The sequence below is a fragment of the Pholcus phalangioides genome, unplaced genomic scaffold (assembly GCF_987345545.1).
Source record: "Pholcus phalangioides strain wild (caught in Gottingen) unplaced genomic scaffold, Ppha-v1.0 ptg000042l_1, whole genome shotgun sequence".
Classification (NCBI taxonomy): domain Eukaryota; kingdom Metazoa; phylum Arthropoda; class Arachnida; order Araneae; family Pholcidae; genus Pholcus; species Pholcus phalangioides.
In genome coordinates, this window is record NW_028301628.1 from 21,836,883 (window position 1) to 21,857,374 (window position 20,492).

At 38.6% G+C, this 20,492-nt stretch overlaps 2 protein-coding genes across 2 annotated transcripts in view; one reads left to right on the top strand and one right to left on the bottom strand.

Moving 5' to 3' along the window:
* The window catches only part of LOC149064655 (leucine-rich repeat neuronal protein 1-like), a 30,538-nt gene extending 15,886 nt beyond the window's left edge, over positions 1-14,652 (top strand). The window contains exon 2 of the mRNA XM_089255014.1: positions 11,866-14,652. Within this exon, the coding sequence (XP_089111140.1) occupies positions 12,000-14,174 (2,175 nt within the window). The 5' untranslated portion in view covers positions 11,866-11,999 and the 3' untranslated portion in view covers positions 14,175-14,652. The remainder of the gene's footprint in view (positions 1-11,865) is intronic.
* The window catches only part of LOC149064654 (mitochondrial inner membrane protease subunit 2), a 102,308-nt gene that overhangs the window by 39,128 nt on the left and 42,688 nt on the right, over positions 1-20,492 (bottom strand). The window lies entirely within an intron of this gene.

A 20,492-nucleotide genomic window follows, 5' to 3' on the forward strand; every position in this document is an offset into this window, starting at 1 on the left:
CAATATCGTACTGCACGAGCTCCGAAGATGTGAATCTAAATCACGGATGTACAAAATTTTCAGCTTGTGGGCCGTATTTCATGCAGGATTTCTCAATTTGGAAAGCTAAATTACTTCTTGAAGGTCAGAATGCGAATGAGAGACATTATTTCGTATCCAACTGAATATTTTTGCTTCTTATCTGCATCCTTAACGTCCCACATCTTGTCTTAAGCTGATGTTTTTTTTTCTGCTTACTTCGTGTGAGAACAAAATTCTCGAATTTGTGAGATTGGCCTAGGAAGCTAGATATCCTGCATCCATAACATATGTCCGTGGTTCTCAACTCAACCTGGAGCTATATGGCCCCCATGCGATCCTAGAATATTCTAGGGGGGGGGGGGCGAGGATAAAAATCAAATGGAAAATGAGCAGTAGCTAAGGGGGAGGGTCACAAAGGGGTATGAAAATTTTCATTCGTGAAGAAATGAAGATTATAAGAGAAATATTGTGGGAAAATTGCGACAACATCCACATTCCAGCAGTAACCCATAAATGCAAGGCCATCTCAACGCATACGTCGTCATGGCCAGGAGGGCCTGCATGATGATATCTGGTACCATGCTTTTAAGAGTAAGCATGTTGATGTGTAAGCTGTTACTTCAAGCATATTACGGGGCCCGAAGACACCACTTTACCCCACTTTGCACATGATATTGAGAATCCCCTGAAAAGAACGCTAGCAAGAGGGAAATTCACAGAATTCTTGACCGAGGGGTCCAGTGTGACCATAGACTAAAGATATAAATTATAAAAAATATTATTCTTACTCTGTGAGTGTGACCGCGTGTGACCTTACTTAGACTCAAATTTTTGCTCAATAGTAATTTACTCAAAAATCAATTCAATGAGTAGAAATGGTCTCGCTCCTGGATGAAATGGGAGGGGGGTTGAACAAGCCAGGAGGAAACGAGAAGAAAATATGGTCGACAGGGGGAAGCAATGGGCGAAAAAAGGTTAAGAAACACCGATCTAAATTATCACACATAAGTAGGGAAATCCTATCCATGAAATGCAAATACAATAAAAGATTAAAAATATAATTCAATTACGAATGGAATAATTTATGTATAGTGTAACCTCACTACAATGATACTCGATATAATGGTAAATCCCTCTTCAACGATTTTATTTTTTCAATTCTTTTGTGGAATTTCCTATAGTCTAACTCCTCTCCACACAACGATATCTTTTACTACGACAAATTTCTCTGTAACGATCTTTTTTGAAGAGATTTCGAAACTGGTGCAAGGATATTTTTAAATTTCGCTCAAAATCACTTTCAATACATTTTTAAATTCCTCACCAGTTTTTTTTTTTCTTTCGAGGGTGTCTAATTAGCATTGGTATTTTGCACTAACCTTTGAAAGCATTAACGAAGTAGCTGTGAAGCTACTTTTCATGCAATACACGAAAGTAATGTGCAGTAAACCACTTTACAGTGAACAACCAGTAGCTGAATTTAATTAATCCACCAATCAATTATAATTTTTTTTCGCGAATAAATGATTATAAATGCATTTTTATGGTGATATTAACAAAGCCAATTCAGAAGAGATGCCAACAATGGCATAAATTTGGTGGTGACTGATGATAATGTCCCCTCTCGATATAACGATAACCTCTCTACAATATTTTTTCTTGATTCACGGGAGTATCGTTATATCGAGGTTTCACTGTTTTAAAACACAAATTTACATGGGAAGAAAACAATCACAAAGAACTGAAATTTTAAAAAATTTAAACACGTTAAATTTCGTACGACAAAATACATGTCGACAAAAATGCGAAGTGGGGGGTGGGGTACATGTAAATAAAATATTACACGCATCAGCATCTTCCTATATTTCTTTCATTTTCAAAGCGGAATTCACTCTACCAGACTATTACGAGCATTCTCTCTTTTTACCCAGCATCCGTATAACGAATAAATGAATAAATAAACGCCCGCCATATTTAGATGAGACACAAGAGCTCCAAATTAAATATTTAGAAAGCTCCATTGCGAAACTAAAATTGTAAATTTAGGGGATGGGGAATACATTTTAGGGGGAATATAAAAAGAAGAGAGCTCCACATCCTGAAATATAACTTTCTCTGAGCTTCTGAGAAAATATAAAAAAAATGTGGACTCTAGATATATACGAATATTTTTCTTCTTTTTTTTTTTCAGACTCTTTTCCTGTCGGTACTGATAACGTTCCGCTCTGAATAATAAATGAAAATATGCAAACAAAATGCTGCGCAGAATAATTTTCTAGAAGTTATAAGCGTTTCGCGTTCTGTATATCAAGAGGAAGATAGTGGGAGGAGGGAAATGCAAACAAAACTTTATTTATCTTATTTCTTTAGCGAGAAACTATACAGAGAAATGTTGCAAATCTTTGCTTTTGATGAGAAAAATACCGTGAATGAACGACGAATTGTCGAATTCACTAAGGCCGGAATTACAATATAAAAGTTTGATAAAAGTTACTTTATCAAACTTTAAAATGCAACCAATAAGCGTATTAGTTAAATTCGAGCGAATGTTACCAATAGATATTGGTCGCTGTTTGTTTTAAGTTTGGTGAAACATCTTTTATCAAACTTTTATAATGTATTCCCGGCCTAACAGCAATCGCCGAAATTCATTATCTGATTCGCATAATGTGAAACATTCCGACATGAATACTTATTTGAATTGGGGGGAGCTCATACCTTTTATTAACATGGGGGAGAAACTAAAATCTAGTACAGGAGTGAACAACCTTTTCGTTCCATGTTGCTACCACTCGCTGGCCAGAAACTGGTATATGCTGATGACCATACGACCCGTATTTTTCAGGCACACTTTCGAAATTTTGGCTGTCCTGACTGGGCCGTTGTATTCGGTTGGCTAGTCATTTCATAAAAATGTCCCGTTTTTTTTCCGTATTTTCAACGAGGCTCACTCGAATTTTTATTCTTTACTAAAATCATGGATTAAGATCCATTTTATAACTCATAAATTAATTACTATGAAGGCTATAATTACATTACAGTTATATTTTAGACTATAATTATCATAATTATAATTCTATAATCAATAAATATTCATCTCACTATCTCATATTGGTCAAAAATTGAATGGGTTTTTTTTCTCGTAAATTATATTATAATACATTGCGATTTTCAATAGTGCTTCATTTGAGGCTTTTGGGGAATTTCCGGTGATAAATGGAAGAGCAGTATTAACCTGACAACTTTTTTGGCGATAGCTGACGATGTCGAGTATTTTTATCGACGAAATACGGTCAATAAATATACAGTAGCCGCCAGTTACAAGAACCAAGTTTGGTTCACCCATTTTGATTCTAATAAGCGGTTGCAATGTATATATCGTCTTGTATGTATTGATAGTTTTCTACCGTTACACCTTTCGCGAAGAAGAGGGTGTGCACCCCTGCTCTAGTAGGAATATCAATAAAAATGTTATTTAATCATTGATTGATTTCAAAATTGTTTGATGAATTCAAAATAAAGGAAACTGTTCAGTTCATGAAATGAAGCAAAAGATTTATATTTCTTTGAATTTTTGAAATTGAATTTTGAAATTTAATATTGTCGTGCGAAAAATATTAAAATCTTAGGATAAAATTTATAAGTTAATAAAAAATTGAAATTATGTAGTAAACACATAATTTCACACACATTATAGTACACTCACACAGCAATTTTAACATCTAAGGCAATTCGTGTTAATCGTCAAGATGTGTTTTTTGAAAGGCTAAATCTTCTTTGCCTGTTTCTACGCATTTTGCTACTTTCAAGAGCAGCTAATGACAAATTTCTAAAAGGAAGTACCATTAGATGTCACTTGCTTAAAATTATTTATTTTTTTTGCGAGAGAATAACATAAATTAATGCATAATTACGTTAGGCAAGTCATTTTCGAGTGCAAATTACATCCGACACAAGATACATGAATATACCCGAAGCAATAACTATAATTAAAGAAAACAAAACGGTCATATAACTAACAGAGAACAAAAAATATTAAGACAACTTCGAACATAAATCTCAGTAAATGGGGACGAATTTATGGATGGAGCAGCAACGATTTATGACCGAAAAGGTCACTTAAGGAAAATGAGACCCAGAGTTATTTCTGCGATGATGAGGAAGACTCTTCCTCTCCAACGAAGATTAGCGGAAGATGACACGAACGAAAAAAGAGAGAGAGAGAGAAAAATAGATAAGCATAAACGTCCAAGAGGATGGAAACAGCTTGTACGGCCATAACGGCTAGAACTACCGACAACATCTGGGAGAGTCAGGGATACGAGAAGATGGCGTTGATGATCCTCGGGTTAGAATAATCTGCGACCATAATGTCGGTACGAAGAGATCAGAGAGGCATACGAGAGAGAGAGAGAAAAAAAATCACAAAAAAAAGTATAAGAACGTATCGACAGAGAGATAGAGCGATGCCGTCCCTCACCCTCAGTCCAGCTTATCTCGCTTCTGCACAGTCATCGAGATGGCATATTGGTGGCCGCGATAATGCTTCTCATGTATCAAGATTGAGATTTATATGGAGACGACTTTCAGCAGTAGATACTGTATTAGTTTTCAAAACAAGCGTAACTCCGAAAACATAAATAAGTTAGGGCCACGCAATACGTTTCCTGCATGTACCAATTCGTTAGAAATTCCCCACAGGAGGTGTAGTAATAGTAAATATTGGTTGGCAAACCTGTCTTCCATTTGAGAAAGACTCTTCGCAAAGAGCAGGCAGACCGTGAGCACGATACTTACAAAACGTGAAAATTCAGGCATCCGCCATTTTCACTTCAAAATATGGAAGACGGATGGAAACACCAGTGGAACACGAAACACGCATAACTCTGTAGTAAAATTAAATTAAAAAAATAAATACAATGACCTTGGATGTAACGGCACGTTTTTTCAGCACTTTTCGCCTTGCAATTTTGTTGTGGTTCCCCCCCCCCTCCAGAAACTTTGAGAATTTCAACTCAACTTATTGATGTTATACTATACAGGGTACATAGCTAACAGCTGGCATCGCATTTTATTGGTGAACTGTAGATCTTAGAGGTACTCTTCCAATTAGAAAAAGTATCCAAATAACGTGTGGATCTCAGAGCACATCATTCACATTGCGACGATGATTATTAAAATAAGAGAAAATTAGCTTTTTATACGGACACCCAGTCCACAAAAACCCAATTGCAATATCAGCAGAGATATTAGAATTTAAAAAATCGGGGGCAAAACAGCATAAATAAGGGAAAGAAGCGTTGTTAGTTTTTTTTTTTTGCTGTTTTTCCTCCAATTTTTAAATTCAAATTATCTCTGCGAATATTGCATTTAGAAACGTGGAAATTTTTTTCCGCAGGCAAAATAAGGCAACAACTTTCTAATTGGATTTTCGAGCACAGGGTCGCCGTATAAAGAGTTTTCATTTTATTCTAATAACTATACAACCCCTTACAATATGAATGGCGCGTATCTTTCTTTCTTTCAAACTGAGCGCAATTCCGGTCTATCACCATGGGCAATTTACTACCGATTCAGTTGAGCCACAAGTGTAAGCGTGTGTGTATCTAACAGGTTGATTGCGTACATAGTGTTGAGTTGCGTGTGAATCTTTAGTGCTTCCATCTATATTTAAAATTGTGAATGAAGTGTAATGATTGGATATTTGTGCCGTTTCTCTCTGCGGCGATGAAATTCAATAACGTATCTGAGGCCCACACGTTATCTGGATACTTTTCGTAATTGGAAGTAGGCCTCTAGGATCAAAGGTTCATCAGTAAATTGTAGTGTCAGCTGTTAGCTATGCACCCCGTATACGTCTGCGTTAATATACGTCTTCGAATATTTCTTCCAAGATCGTTAACCGCTCACAAACAGCAATTTACTAAACATGGAAGGAAAAAAAAACCTTCCAACAACCATGAACAAAATCAAAGGAGATAACAAGATAAAAAAAACTCTTACCGATTCAATGGTATAAAAAAAAACTGCAAACAAACAATACATATTATAAAAGTATGCTTTAACAAGAGAGAGAGATCGCGGTGCTACTCCTCATTATCATTGTTCTCGCTGAGAAAGTTTGGCACTGAATTCCGACGAAAAACTAGATGATCCTTAATGAACCAGTTCTGAATAACTTCCACACACACAAAAAAAAAAAAAAAAAAAATAGGGAAAAAAGGGTTTTTTTTCCCCCCTTATACACATCTGAAAAAAACACTAGTGTAAAATTCCTCGATTCGGAATAGTATCATTAAGAGGATTTCAAAAAAAAAAAAAACAACAGCAACTTTAAAAATGTTTTTCCTGAAAAAAAAAATTAAAAGAACGGATAAAGGAAGTTTTCTCTAACAATTTCCATGTAAATTACTTCATTCTAAGACATAGTGAATTCGTTTTTTTTTATCTCTGTTTCGAACGGATTTATTTACTTTTAATTTTTTTTCCCCCTTAAGATGATGCTAAAGAACAGGGTGAATTTCTAACCGGGGGATTTTCGAGATCTTTAAGAATATATATATTTTTTTTAAATTACATGTGCGAGGAATCGTTAATTGAGGAATAAAAAGATATTTACTTGAGGTTTTTTAAAAAAAAAAACATGCTTAGTTATCATTAGGGCTCGGATTTTAATGACAAATCATATGTTTTTTTACGACAAGTCTTATTTTGAGCATTTTGAGCCATCGGTCATATTTTAAGCAATAGCTCTTTTTGGTCATTTTCTCACCGAAAATTTTAATCTAAGGGTATTTCCTTTAAAGGTGTAGTCACTTAGAACGAATTCTTACCCCTCTTTTTTTCGAAAAAAAAAGAAGCTTTTTCATTTCCAGTAGCCACGCTTTTAATCTCGGAGGAACCTTTTGCTATGCTTCGAAATGACACGCTAAGCACTTGCGAAAGACTTTCTTCAATTCGACTCGATTTCATTCGGCTTTAATTTTACTCGAAATGTTTGCGTTCAAGGCAATTTCATCGTATCTGAATACACAGATTTTTGTCAGGAGGGGCAGACTTCAATTTGCCACCGCTCCCCGTCACTATAAAAGTCTACAGCTCTATAACAATATTCTTTTGCATTACGTTTTTAAGTCAAAATATTTTTTCCGTTTTCTCCCCACCATCCAAAATTGCCATCTCCTCAATCTTGGTAGTTGCTTCCTTTGTCTCTTTCTTTAATTCTGGCGCTGTCTAAAGTTGAGTGTTCAGAGTAAAAAGTTACGGAATTTTTTCCAGGAGAACATTTTCAGCACCGACGGTAGCAGCTGTGCGGTCATGTGATCATCGTGAGGGATGCGCATCACACGGACCAGGGCTCGAATCCCATCAGCAGCGCAGTGATGGTTGGCTAAAATTGGTTTTCTGTCGTTTTCTAGCATCAAGCTAAAATGTGAGTCGATCCTCCCTATGAAAAGTCACGCAACACATCCTATAACCATGGTTCAAAGCAAAAATCGACACACTACCGGGGCCAAGTACACATTTTGTCAACCTTCCTCGTAATTTTAAACGAACAAAACGACTCGAATTCTTATATGAATATTGATAAATGAAAAAAAAAAACTGAACACGTGTACAGCAGGGCTGGACAAATCCCAACCGCCAGGACACCATAGCGACTAAAAAATTGCTGTTGGCGCCTGAAATTTTCTTCGTGCAGTTACTAAATCGCAGGCTGAGAGCAGCACAAAAGGTTTGAAATTTATAGCAACACTTCTTCTGCCAACATGAAAGAGGGTCACCATGTGACCCTCATGTCAAAAAGTGAAAAGAAGCGTTATTTTGGACCTTTTTCTTTGAGTAAAAAAATTTTTTGGCGGATAAACTTTTTTTCTGGAGACTAGATTTTTTTTTGTGATTTATCCAGCCCTGGTGTATAGGAACACTCTCTATTGTTCAGAAAACGGCCTTTTCTCGGAAACTAATTGCACAAACTTTCTGTTCCTTAAGGAAAGGGGAAACAGGAAGAAGGAAAAAAACAGAATTTTCTGCTACACGACAAGAAGTAAACTGATTCGGAAGGGGAAAACTCCGGAATAAAATAAATTAACATATATAAAAAGAAACAATCAGTGATCATTTGGTATAAAAAAAAATCAAAATTCTAACCCCCATCTATGGTTTATCCCCAGAAAAAAAGTATGGAAAAAGTTTTTTTTTCTTACAAGAACGGATACAACGCAGTGCCGTTAGCATATTTTTAATTGAAACAGTACATCAGCACAGCAATTAAATTAATTAGAGAGGATTTTTTAATTAACTAAAATGGCTAATTAAGGGTAAAATATACAGTCTACCTTGATTTTAATGTTATCTATAAACAGGTTTCTCCGAGGGCCATAGGTTGAGCATATGCGTCATAGAGGATTAATATTATTCACCCCACCATACGCGATTGTTGAATATTCCAACCATGCCTAATCTGAATATATGACATGAATGTCGCTCTCCACTTGTTAATACAAGATATACGGAAGACTGGATGTTGTGAAGATATTTATTATTTGAGATGTTGATTTTTTAAGGAAGGAAAAAACTCATCTCTGCCTCTACCGGGAGTCGAACCCGGGTCCCTCGATTGCCGGACGAGTGCTCTGACCACTAAGCTACAGAGGAGATAGAGATTTTCCTTCGCTAGAGCGTATATATGCCGAACGGAACCGTGCAATGGACGGTCAGAGCACTCGTCCGGCAATCGAGGGACCCGGGTTCGACTCCCGGTAGAGGCAGAGATGAGTTTTTTCCTTCCTTAAAAAATCAACATCTCAAATAATAAATATCTTCACAACATCCAGTCTTCCGTATATCTTGTATTAACAAGTGGAGAGCGACATTCATGTCATATATATAGCCCTCTGGTGGCTCGTCGTCCATGAGCTATTAGCTGATCGGTTTCACCGTCCATTGCACGGTTCCGTTCGGCATATATACGCTCTAGCGAAGGAAAATCTCTATCTCCTCTGTAGCTTAGTGGTCAGAGCACTCGTCCGGCAATCGAGGGACCCGGGTTCGACTCCCGGTAGAGGCAGAGATGAGTTTTTTCCTTCCTTAAAAAATCAACATCTCAAATAATAAATATCTTCACAACATCCAGTCTTCCGTATATCTTGTATTAACAAGTGGAGAGCGACATTCATGTCATATATATAGCCCTCTGGTGGCTCGTCGTCCATGAGCTATTAGCTGATCGGTTTCACCGTCCATTGCACGGTTCCGTTCGGCATATATACGCTCTAGCGAAGGAAAATCTCTATCTCCTCTGTAGCTTAGTGGTCAGAGCACTCGTCCGGCAATCGAGGGACCCGGGTTCGACTCCCGGTAGAGGCAGAGATGAGTTTTTTCCTTCCTTAAAAAATCAACATCTCAAATAATAAATATCTTCACAACATCCAGTCTTCCGTATATCTTGTAATCTGAATATACCAATGGAATACTCATTTTGCTTAAAAAACATCAAAAAATTCAAACTTTCAAGTTCTTGCTTTTCGTATTTTCTCTTCCAACTAAAGCAATTTCTTCCGTGTTTTACCTCTCCTCCTTCTTTTTTCATTTTACTTACAGGAGAGCGACAAAATTTCTCGGAAACTAATTGCACAAACTTTCTGTTCCTTAAGGAAAGGGGGAACAGGAAGAAGGAAAAAAACAGAATTTTCTGCTACACGACAAGAAGAGACTCCCGTTTGTCATTTTGGAAAGACGACACCGTAGAAGCCATTTTATGTTTTTTAAAGTCGCCAAACAAAATGAGCAGGCAATTTCCAAAAATTTAAAGAAGTGAAGGAAACCACAAGATAATTTTCCACCGAAAGTCCCCCCCCCCCTGAACGCGAGTCGGAAAACAAATATTCACTAACCTAGAAAATGTATTCAGGCTTTACGCGCCCACTGAAGCATTAAAATTAATAAAACCTCTCTGGAAACCAGACATTCGGATACCACATTGGACATGACGAAGAAGAACTTCTCGCAAAAGTCAGTTTCCAAGTTCGCAAACACATCGTTTTCTCGAGATTATTTGAAATACCTAATGTATTCAGGAAAACACAATGCATCGGAATAACTTAAGTTTTAATTAATATGCACTTGTTTTCGAATCAACTCGGTCTGAATCTTTTTCGAAAAGTGGATGAAATTTGAAAAAGAAGATGTGCCTTCAGTTAATTATTAATTTTCTCCGTCGGTATTGATTTGATATAAATTGCAAATATTCCGGATTAAATAATAATTTTCTCTTCCGTTCATGAATGGAAATGAAGAACACATTAAGAAAAGATTCGAGGGGTAACCACCGGAAAATTTTCGAACAAAAATTTATGAACTTGATAAATTACAAATTATTCTTCTGGATATCTGAATACAAAGGATATAGAAATATACTGGATCTGGCAAAAATGGTCTGTGGATTTTTAGCAAAATGCGAAATTGAAGCCTATCGTGCATCTTGAAAAACCAGGGATAGAAAAATCCAAAGCAAAATTTAGGCACCAGCTAAATTTCTTAGGAACCAAGAAGGGCTTTCTCTCAAGAAAAACATGTTCTCAAATAATGGGGGGGTTTTTCAGACTTTTCCGGGACTTGAGGACTTCTTTTCGAATTGGAAGAAAGTTTAGTCACTGCTGCGGCCAGCGACGCTGCAGCTGACCATTATGTTGGCCCACGAACAGAAAGAAGATGGCCACCCTCCTCGACTAGACCAGTTTCCCAAAATTTTTTGTGTGTGTTCCATCAACCCCGTTTTCAAAAAATTTTATTCTCATCACCCCTTCCAACTCAAGTTAACCCATAGGATCCTATACAAAATCTATAGCTTCTACTTCCCCCTCTCGGATCATTCCATTGTCGGTCCGTCCTCCCGATGGCGATATTGCCTACTTTGGGGAAGACTGGGCTAGACTCTAAATAACCGGATTTCATATGACTAGAGGCGTATTTAGGTTGTATATTTTCTAGGTAGTGAGCATTTCAATCAGCCAGAACTGGGCCCTCTTGTAGATGATACTCTTTTGAATTGGTTGGTCAGCTTCTTGACTTGTGTGTCAGAGCTTACGATTTGCAATTGACCGATATTCCAGGACGATAATTTCCGAGTGTATCGGGGCCCCGACTGTCTACAGTTGGCGTGATGAGCATTCAGGAAAGCTCTCAAGTCTACAGTAACTAGCAAATCGTCCTGATTCAAACCTATATGGAATTGGTGGTACTGTAACAATAAATAAAGCAGAATCATAAATATTCAGAAAAAGTTGCTCATCTTTGAGAGACATCGGCTGATGATCCAGTGCTCCAATCTTGATTCCAACCTCATTCCCACACTTTTGAAATTAACACCGTAGGCGAAATACAACTACTTTACCGCACAAAAACTCCGGTCATATATCGCCAAATTTCCAACCAGTGGAGTTGGGTGGGAAATGAAGGTGCTTATGGCATCCATCGGTGGTCACCCCAGGCTCGATAAATAAAGTTCTTTCTAATGCTCTGTGCCCGGATTCGAACCCGTGGGCTATGACGGTAACCTTCATAGTGAAAGACTGCACCGCTCAGGAGCAGGCAAAATACAATTGTTACTAGCTCATCATAGGGTGGGGTGACGCTTAATAGGTATGAGTATCCATTTTTTTTTTGTTCAGTGAGTTTAGTAGAATCATGCTTTCTGGATCAGTTGCATGTTCTAAAAATGTTACCAATTATAAGCAAAACATAATGTCCGGAAAAATCTCCCAGGGAAATTTTTATGTTAAAAAACACGATTATTTTCTTTTCCGTTGGATAAATGGCACCTAACTCTTCGCTTCTTTTCAGATGTGGCTTCAGGAAAGCTTGTCCACCGCAAGGCAACAGTGACGCATCGACGTTGCCATAGCATCAGCACGATGGCATAGTGACGAGATTTAAATGCTGCGATCGAATACCAGAATGGACCGTCGTGGTCCGAGATGAAGGAATCAAGTCTGCGCCAGCGACAGCTACTAGTTCTCTCAATAATACTGCCGCCGCTGCTGATACCCAGCCATTCTGTTTACGCCGCTGCTCCTAAACCCACCTCACCTCCGGCTTTTTCTCTCGCTGCAGACTGGCCCGGATCAGACAAGCCCTGCCCACAGCGCTGCCGCTGCCAAACCGTGCTTTTCAATCAACCACTTAGAGCCCAGCTGCGCAACGTCGACTGTTCGAAACTAGAAATCCACGCTGTACCGTCAGGCATTCCTAACGACACGGAGGCTCTCGTACTCCGAGGAAATAACCTGACGGACCTTTACGGGCAGTTACCGGCCCTTGAGTACCTGAAAATACTGGACCTGTCACAGAACCAGATAAAACAACTCGGACGGGGTGTGATATTTCACAACTTTACAGAATTGAGAGTTTTGAACCTATCGAGAAATGACTTCCGGACAGTTTTCAATGGGGTCTTCAGAGGCATTCACAGGCTGCAGTTCCTGACAATGACCCACGTGCAGATAAAATTCATTGAAGAGCATGTGTTTGATGGCCTTGAAGATCTGCGATACCTATCTCTGGCCAACAACCACCTCAGCGCCATTTTTCCAGAATGGTTCCGGGATCTACCCCAGCTTAGGGAGCTCTACCTCGAGAACAACCACATCGCTTACGTCAACGGTGATTCGTTTGCGTCTCTCAGGAACCTACGGTATCTGTCGCTCAGCAACAACAAGATAAGAGGAGTAAGTGACCAGGCTCTCAGCGGCTTGCGCAACCTATCCGCGTTGTACATGGATAACAACGTTCTCACGAAAGTGCCGTCGACAACGCTGCAAGACACTAGGAAACTGAGGTTGCTGAAACTCGGGGGTAACTACTTCCAGCAGCTTCATACGGGCGATTTCAGCCACTTGGCACTGGAAGAGCTGTTCATAGAGGACATCGCGGATCTCACGCTGGTGGACCGTGGGGCTTTCTGGGACCTTCCTCACTTGAAGGTCTTACATCTACACCACAATCCGAAATTGCAGTATGTTGACGCTCAGGCTTTTATAGACGTGCCAAACCTCAGGATATTGTCCCTACACAGCAACAACTTGTCCGCGCTCAGCAAAGAAATAGTGCACGGTTTTCGCATGTCTCTACAGATAAGTTTGTACGAGAACCCTCTGCTGTGTGATTGCAACGTTAAGTGGATACATGAAATGCTGCAAGGATCGGAAAACTTCTCTCACGTCAACATGTTGCAAGACGACTTGATGTTTTGTGACAGGCCTAGGGAAGTGCGCCAAGTGCTCGTACGGGACTTAGAAAAGTCCAAGCTCCCGGACACGTGTCCCCCTGTCCTCGTCGGACCCACCAACGCAACCGTCGACAAAAAAATCGGTGACACCCATTTTTTCCAGTGTAGAGCACACGGAATACCCGCGCCAAAGATCCACTGGATTCTGCCCAGTGGTGCTGTCCTCAATAAGACGTCCAACAACGATATCCACATCCACCTCAAGCATCCCGGAAGCTTAGCTATTTATCACCTGAAGCCCAAAGACAGCGGAACTTACGTCTGCGTCGCCGAAAATACTCTCGGGGAAGCTCTCGGCGTCACAGACCTCGTCGTGGACAACATAGACATCAACATATTCCCCCTTGGAGTGGCATCGACCTTCGTGACGGTTGTGTGGAACGGCACCGCAAGGAACGCGTTCCCGGAATACGAGATAATCTACCGGCAGGAAAGTGGTGGTGGTGGTGGCGGCGGCAGCAGCGACGATTCCGCCTCTAAAACCAACGAGTACCAGTCTGTCAAGGTTAGCCAGTTCTTCCGCTCGTACACCATAAACAACCTGAGACCGCACAGTAAATACAAGTTCTGCATCGGGGTGAAGAGCCAGGAAGATGAGCAGTACGTCCAGTTCTCGTGTACGTGGGTCAGGACCCGTGACGAAAGCTTCATGCTACAGGGCATACACCACACCAGCAACGTGGCGGTCGCCATAGTCATAAGCATCGTGGCAACAATGCTGGTAGTGGTGTGCATGGTGACCGTCGCGGCCAGAAAATACCGCCAGAGGCACTACGACACTCCGGAGAAATCTCTGGTGAGTCACATGTCCCAGATACCCATGGAGAACCTTCACAGTCCGCTCATGTCCCACGTTGGCCCCTGAGCTCATCGACCCGCCAACGAAAATATGAATCGACCTACATTCGACGAGAGAAACTTGTGGCTTGTTTTCAAACCTCTCGTGGTTTCGAGGGAAAAAAAAAGAGATCAATTCAATGAAATGCTCACGACAATTCATCGACCGAGTCCATCACATGACCTGATGGCCATTGAAGACACAACCATCGTGAGACTCGAACAATGTAGGATGCTTGACACACTGAGCAATCACCCTATACTGCCACCTAAAAAGATGAAACTTTTAGTTCCCGCCAACCAACTGCATATAAATATGGTAAGCACGTAGTTTTATTTGTAACTACTGTACATGCTACGAAAAAATTAATAATAGTAAATATTTATTTATTTCATAGTATATACACAAAAACAAAAAATGTATCGAATGTTTTTAGGATTAGGCTGCAAATTACTCGAAACATTATATCGATTGATTTCTTGATTAAATTGAAGGTTTTCTTTTGAAACAAGACAACAAAGATGGAAATAAAAACCAGTATATGAGTGAATTTTTTCAGTTTTGTCAAAGTTGTGATGAAAAAAGCATCTGAAGTGTATTATTATCATTTGACGGCTGAAAGCACAATTTGCTTATGTGTACAATTCCAGCGCTCAAAACTGAAAAGCAGTGAGAGGAATATGAAAACATTGAATTGAGCTACATGTCACCGTACTGACACAATGGTTATGAGCAAGAACGTATCTGAAAATGATATCTAAATCATGTCTGTGATTTTTTGAAATGCACAGAGCCAACAGAATCAATCACAAATGCAATCCCGGAAGTATTGGGTCGTCCTAAAAGTTTCGAGTGATTCCGGTATGCTTCAGATGCTTAGGTACCTCTCTATCACAATAAAGCAGGGTTTCTCAACTTTTCTGAAAACAAGGATCAATTAAACGTCTGAAACAATTTGACGGACCACTGGTGTCCCGTATTACGGGAAATTCCTTCAATTTCCATTGTTCCGATTCCCGATTTTTTTAAAATACATTCGTCACGTTTTTTCAGCGATATTTATTCGAATTTGTAATATTTACCAAAGTCGTGAACACTCTCAGCGTTTTCATAAAATAAATAATATTATAATAACTATGGCAAAAATTATAAATAATATTCATCTCATATATTCGTCAGGTTTAACGTTTATTCTCATCATTATTATTATTTATTTAGTTATAATTATGATTGTGCCTATTTATGCAAATGTGATGGCAATTAGCTTGGCGATGTCCCGCATTTTACGGATTATTATTTGAGATCGAAGTTTACCGTAATTTTTGAAATGAAATGTGGTCATCAGATAATTTGAATATTGTTTTTCGTAAAATACATTTTTCTTTACTGCGATTGCAGCAACCCTTTATTCCCACACCCTTAGCAATTTTATCAGCAATCAGTAAATTGCATTTAAAGCAATGAATTGTAATTTTTGGCAAAATTTAGCGATATCCCGTACTTAGGATCGTTATTTCCTGCATTCTCCTCGAGGATGTATGGTTGAACCTAAGTATGAAAGTGTAATTTTATTTGAACCCATATGGGTATTACTAATACCAATTACAACGGGTGAATAATTTTATCAAGTCTGCCTGTGGACCACCTATGCAATCGTCGCGGACTATAGGTTGGGAAACGCTACTATAAAGCAAAACTTTTTTTGTAACAATACGGAGAACTGCAAAGTCCGCGGAGATCAATATGACTATCATCGTAATCAGCGCAATTTTGAATACTTTTACAACGTGTTTAATAATTCGATTCCCAGTCGCAAGGTCGCTATGGCGACTAATAAACTGTCATTGACGCCAAAATTTCCCATGCGTGCTTAGTAAATTTATGTCTGACGACAACACAAAATTTTTGAAAATTACGTCATTGCAACTACATAGAAAATGATAGCGCTCATTGAACTCCTCGGCTGCCTCATCCGTCATCCTTGAGCATAAGTGTGGCATCAGTATTATCGCTATAGACAATAGTTTTTGAATGACGCAGTCCCAAACGGGGATACTCGAGTCCGATCATCGGACATTATCCAGTCGAGACTTAGCAGAGATTCTACGCATTTGTGAAAGTAGATTTTTTTTTTAAATCGGAAACCATTCCTATGAGAGAAAAACTTGATTGTGAAACTGACCAAACTCCATCACAGCAACTTATATTTTATTTCTCTAAATTCGAAATTCTGTAAGTGCAAAATAATTTGAGGATTTAAGTACTGTCAAAAACAACTAGCAGACCTTTTCTTGACTTCAAAGCCAATCAAATTCTGACGGAATTTTGAAAATATTCGAAAAATAGCTAAATGTTATTGGGAAAATTATTGAATTTTTCGAAGAATAGACGTTGCTTTTTCTTTTTCTTTTTTTTTTACTTTGAGCAAAAACTTATTGGGAATAAAAGCACAGAACGCGTTCGGGACGACCTAATTATTTACTTTTTCTATAAAAAACGAACAAACATGTTTGGCTCCACAGAAATTTGGCTGGCAATTATGTCCCTCAACCCCCCCCCCCCCAATTTGTGAAGCCCTGTGTTAGTCAATTACACATGGACTAAAAATGTGCATTTTCCTCTTCATTTCAGTTCGGATTGAATACATGTAATTTAGCCATGTGAAATTGAATCGTGAAACATATGGACATTTATCGTAACATCACTCCTATGTCAAATAGAGCTACTGAACAAATAAGTGAAACTTGTCAAACATCTACTGTATTACATAATGTCTTGAAACAAGCACAAACCACTTATAGTGTACAAATACGAACACAAAGGCCTTCACAGGCAAATCACCCAACAAGGTGGCTGAAAAAAAAGATTCCCATTAAAAATATAGATGCCAAATATAACCAAATGCAACCCAATGAAATTGGGTTTGTATTAGTATAACAAAATATATTTATCTAGAATCCAGCTGTTTTCGGAAATTTCACAATCGCTCAGAAGAATACGCTCAATTCACTGGAGAAGAAAGACTATCCCGATCACAATTATCAATAACACCAGATTAAATGGATTTTGTTTTTCGTTCATATATTACAGTATGTATTCACACACACATTAATTTATATTAAGGTTGAAAATTATATACGTATATAATATGATGCCGAAAATACCGATTCCTGATTACTACAGCAAAATTCGAAAACCTCTCGATTTCATAATACATTGTGCATCAAAATATAATCATATCATTCAATAATAAAACCATATTATTTCCTAAAAATAAATCAAAACGATTTGAAACTGAATTCTGTATTAATAATTCAAATATAAGAATACTCATACGTGCATTCATCAAAGAATCGAAAACTCTCGCTATATAGGGTCTCAATATAACGCTTACAGATTACGATAGATATTTAAGAGAAATATCCAAAGCGATGTATTGGCTAATAAATACGCGATAGTAAGTAACGATTACCCTCTGAATATGTATGTATGTATTTAGTGTATGTATATATGCTGTTGGAAAGAAGAAAAAAAAAACTATGGAAAAACAAAAGTGTTCAAAGTTGTTAACAAGTTGAATAAAGATTATTGTGAAAGAAAATTGCATTCATTCACTTCAATGCCGAAATTTATATTCATTGTATCTATTAAAAATACACTGTATATATGTAACTTTTTTCAATAATGATAATGCCCTTTTTTTTAGAAGAAATTCATTTTCTTAAGAGCTTTTCTAATCAATTAACATCATTTCCAAGAACAAATTTTATTTCATTCTAAAATTTTCGAATATCTACATGTATGTTGTTATTACTATTATGTCAGAAACTAATATTACAATCGATAATAGAACACGTTTTACATAGAAAATCACATAAATCATAATAAAATTTATAGCAATATCAAAAATGAGTTATGAATATTCATAAAATATGAGGCCCCACCCCCCACACACACTCTTTCTCTCTCTCTCCCTCCCTCTTGCTGTTTTGATCGAATCGATTTACTAAGTAATTGAATGGGAAATTGGACCTCTTAACCATAACTCAGGGGTTCTCGAACTGTGCGCCGTTGGGGGCAGGAGATACATCTCTGGGGAGACACGAATAAGCGTTGATTGAAACAAAGGGCACCACGGATGGAAAAAGTTCGAGGACCTGCTATAACTAGTTTTGAGAACAAGAAAAAAAAAAGGAAAGTTCAAATGATCAATTTAAGAATAAAAAACATTAAAAATATTCTATGTTGCGGTTTGATATTGTTAAAAAAACACGGGTGTTTTTTTTACTTCCTTTCTAAATAAATTTATATGATGTGCAACGAGTCATAACTAGATGAGTAAATTGAAAGATGAGATGCAAAACATGCATCGCAAACTACAGTAGTATCTAATAATTTGTTCACGCACAGCTCAGTGTACACAGATTTGAAACACTGCTACTACTACTCAACCGTACGTACACCTTGTACACATTTTTTGGAACACTGATAGATCTACCGCGATCCAATAATTAATCGATCCAACATTCCATCAAGTGTCTGAAACACTTATAGATGTCCGTTTATGCATTTCAAATATCACTCTGTTCGTAAATGTTCGTTTAAATACACTGAAGTGCCAGAAAAACTGGTACAGACGAGCGTTTGCAAATAAAGAAGGAATACAACCAACCTAACTCGATGCATCAGAAGCACCTATATAAGAAAATAAGTAGCTAGTTTTAAGCTATATGATCGGTTTCTGCTGCTAAAATGGCAGGTTATCACGATTTGAATCACTTTGAACGTGGCTTAGTAGTCGGGCCTCGTTAGATGGGTCCCAACATTTCCAAGGTAGAAATGAAATTTGAATTTTTGAGCACAACCATCGCAAGAGCGTACCGTGAATATAAAGAGAATCCGGCGGAGAAACATCAAATCTCTGACAAAGGTCTGAAGGAATGGGACCACCGACGACTGACAAAAATCGTTTCCCCGAGATAGACGTCACACACGCAATACTGACTCACATCACTACAGATTTCAATATTGGGGCATCAACAAGTATCAGCATGCAAACTGTACAACGGTCCTTCCTTGATATGGGCTTTCGGAGCCGAAGGCTAACTCGAGTACCTTTGATGACTTAGTTATTTACCGAACATGGCCAGGCTCTGTCGCTTGCGCAATTTAAGCACGTCGCCCCAGAGGGTGTGGCCGTGACAAAAGGATTTCATTCATTCTCACAATTTGCCTTTGATGACGACTACTACTTAACCGTACATGCACCTTGTACACATTCCTGTAAGGAATTTCTAACCAACTTGTACATGCCGGAATGTGCGCGTACGTGTAGCGACCCTAACGTGAAGATTGTTTCTGTGTAATGCTTGTTATGTGTAGTGCTGCCGTCTGCCATCAAAGTCCAATAAAACCATGGACCCCACATGTCAACAGCTGATAGAGGCTTTGTCATGGTATGGGACGTGTATAGTTGGCATTATATGCAACCCCTAATAAGACTACAAATGACTCTGAATGGTGACCAGCACCTGAAAATCCTTTTTGATCACTTATCAGCCCTTCCGATCACTAATCACCCATTCATTTTCTGTGTGTATTCCGACGATAGATAGATAGAACCGTTCACAACCCCGGACTGATGCAAAGCACCTTACTTCCGTTACCTCAAAAGAGGCAGAGTTGTGTCGGAAAAGTTAGCAAACATTTATAGTGGTGGCTCCCCTTGCTCCGTGCTCGCAAATTTCTAATCACTCGCGTCGTTCTCCCCATGAAGACAGCCGACGATGCTTGGACAATTCCAACAGAACAATGCGACACCACACACTTCGGGAGTTGCTACCGAGTGGCTCCAGGAATGCTCTTGAGTTCAGCACACATCGTCCGAAAGCCACCTAAATCCCCAGACATGAACATTATCAGGCACATATGGGATACCTTGCAACGTGCTGTACAAAATCACCTCGCACCGTTATGGAACTGTAGACTGCCCTGAGAGAATAATGGTGTGAATGGCCTTCAGGATACTTTCACTCATCAATGGAGTCCATCCCACATCGTGTTGTAGCAGTTCCGAGTACTCGAAGGGGAACTACACGGTATTAAATGGATGAACCAGTTTTTCTGGCACTTCAGTGTATTTTCCTATCAAGCAAAACATATAGTAGCCTAAATTAGGGCCCAACAAATCCCAGACGCCAGGTGACCATAACGACTAGAAAATCGGTATTGAAGCCTAAAATTTTCTATATTTGATTAGTAAATTGACGTCTAGGCTAGGGATGGCACAAAATTTTTCGATTTCATGACAGTCATCCTTTTCCATATTGGGAAACACGCCAAGCC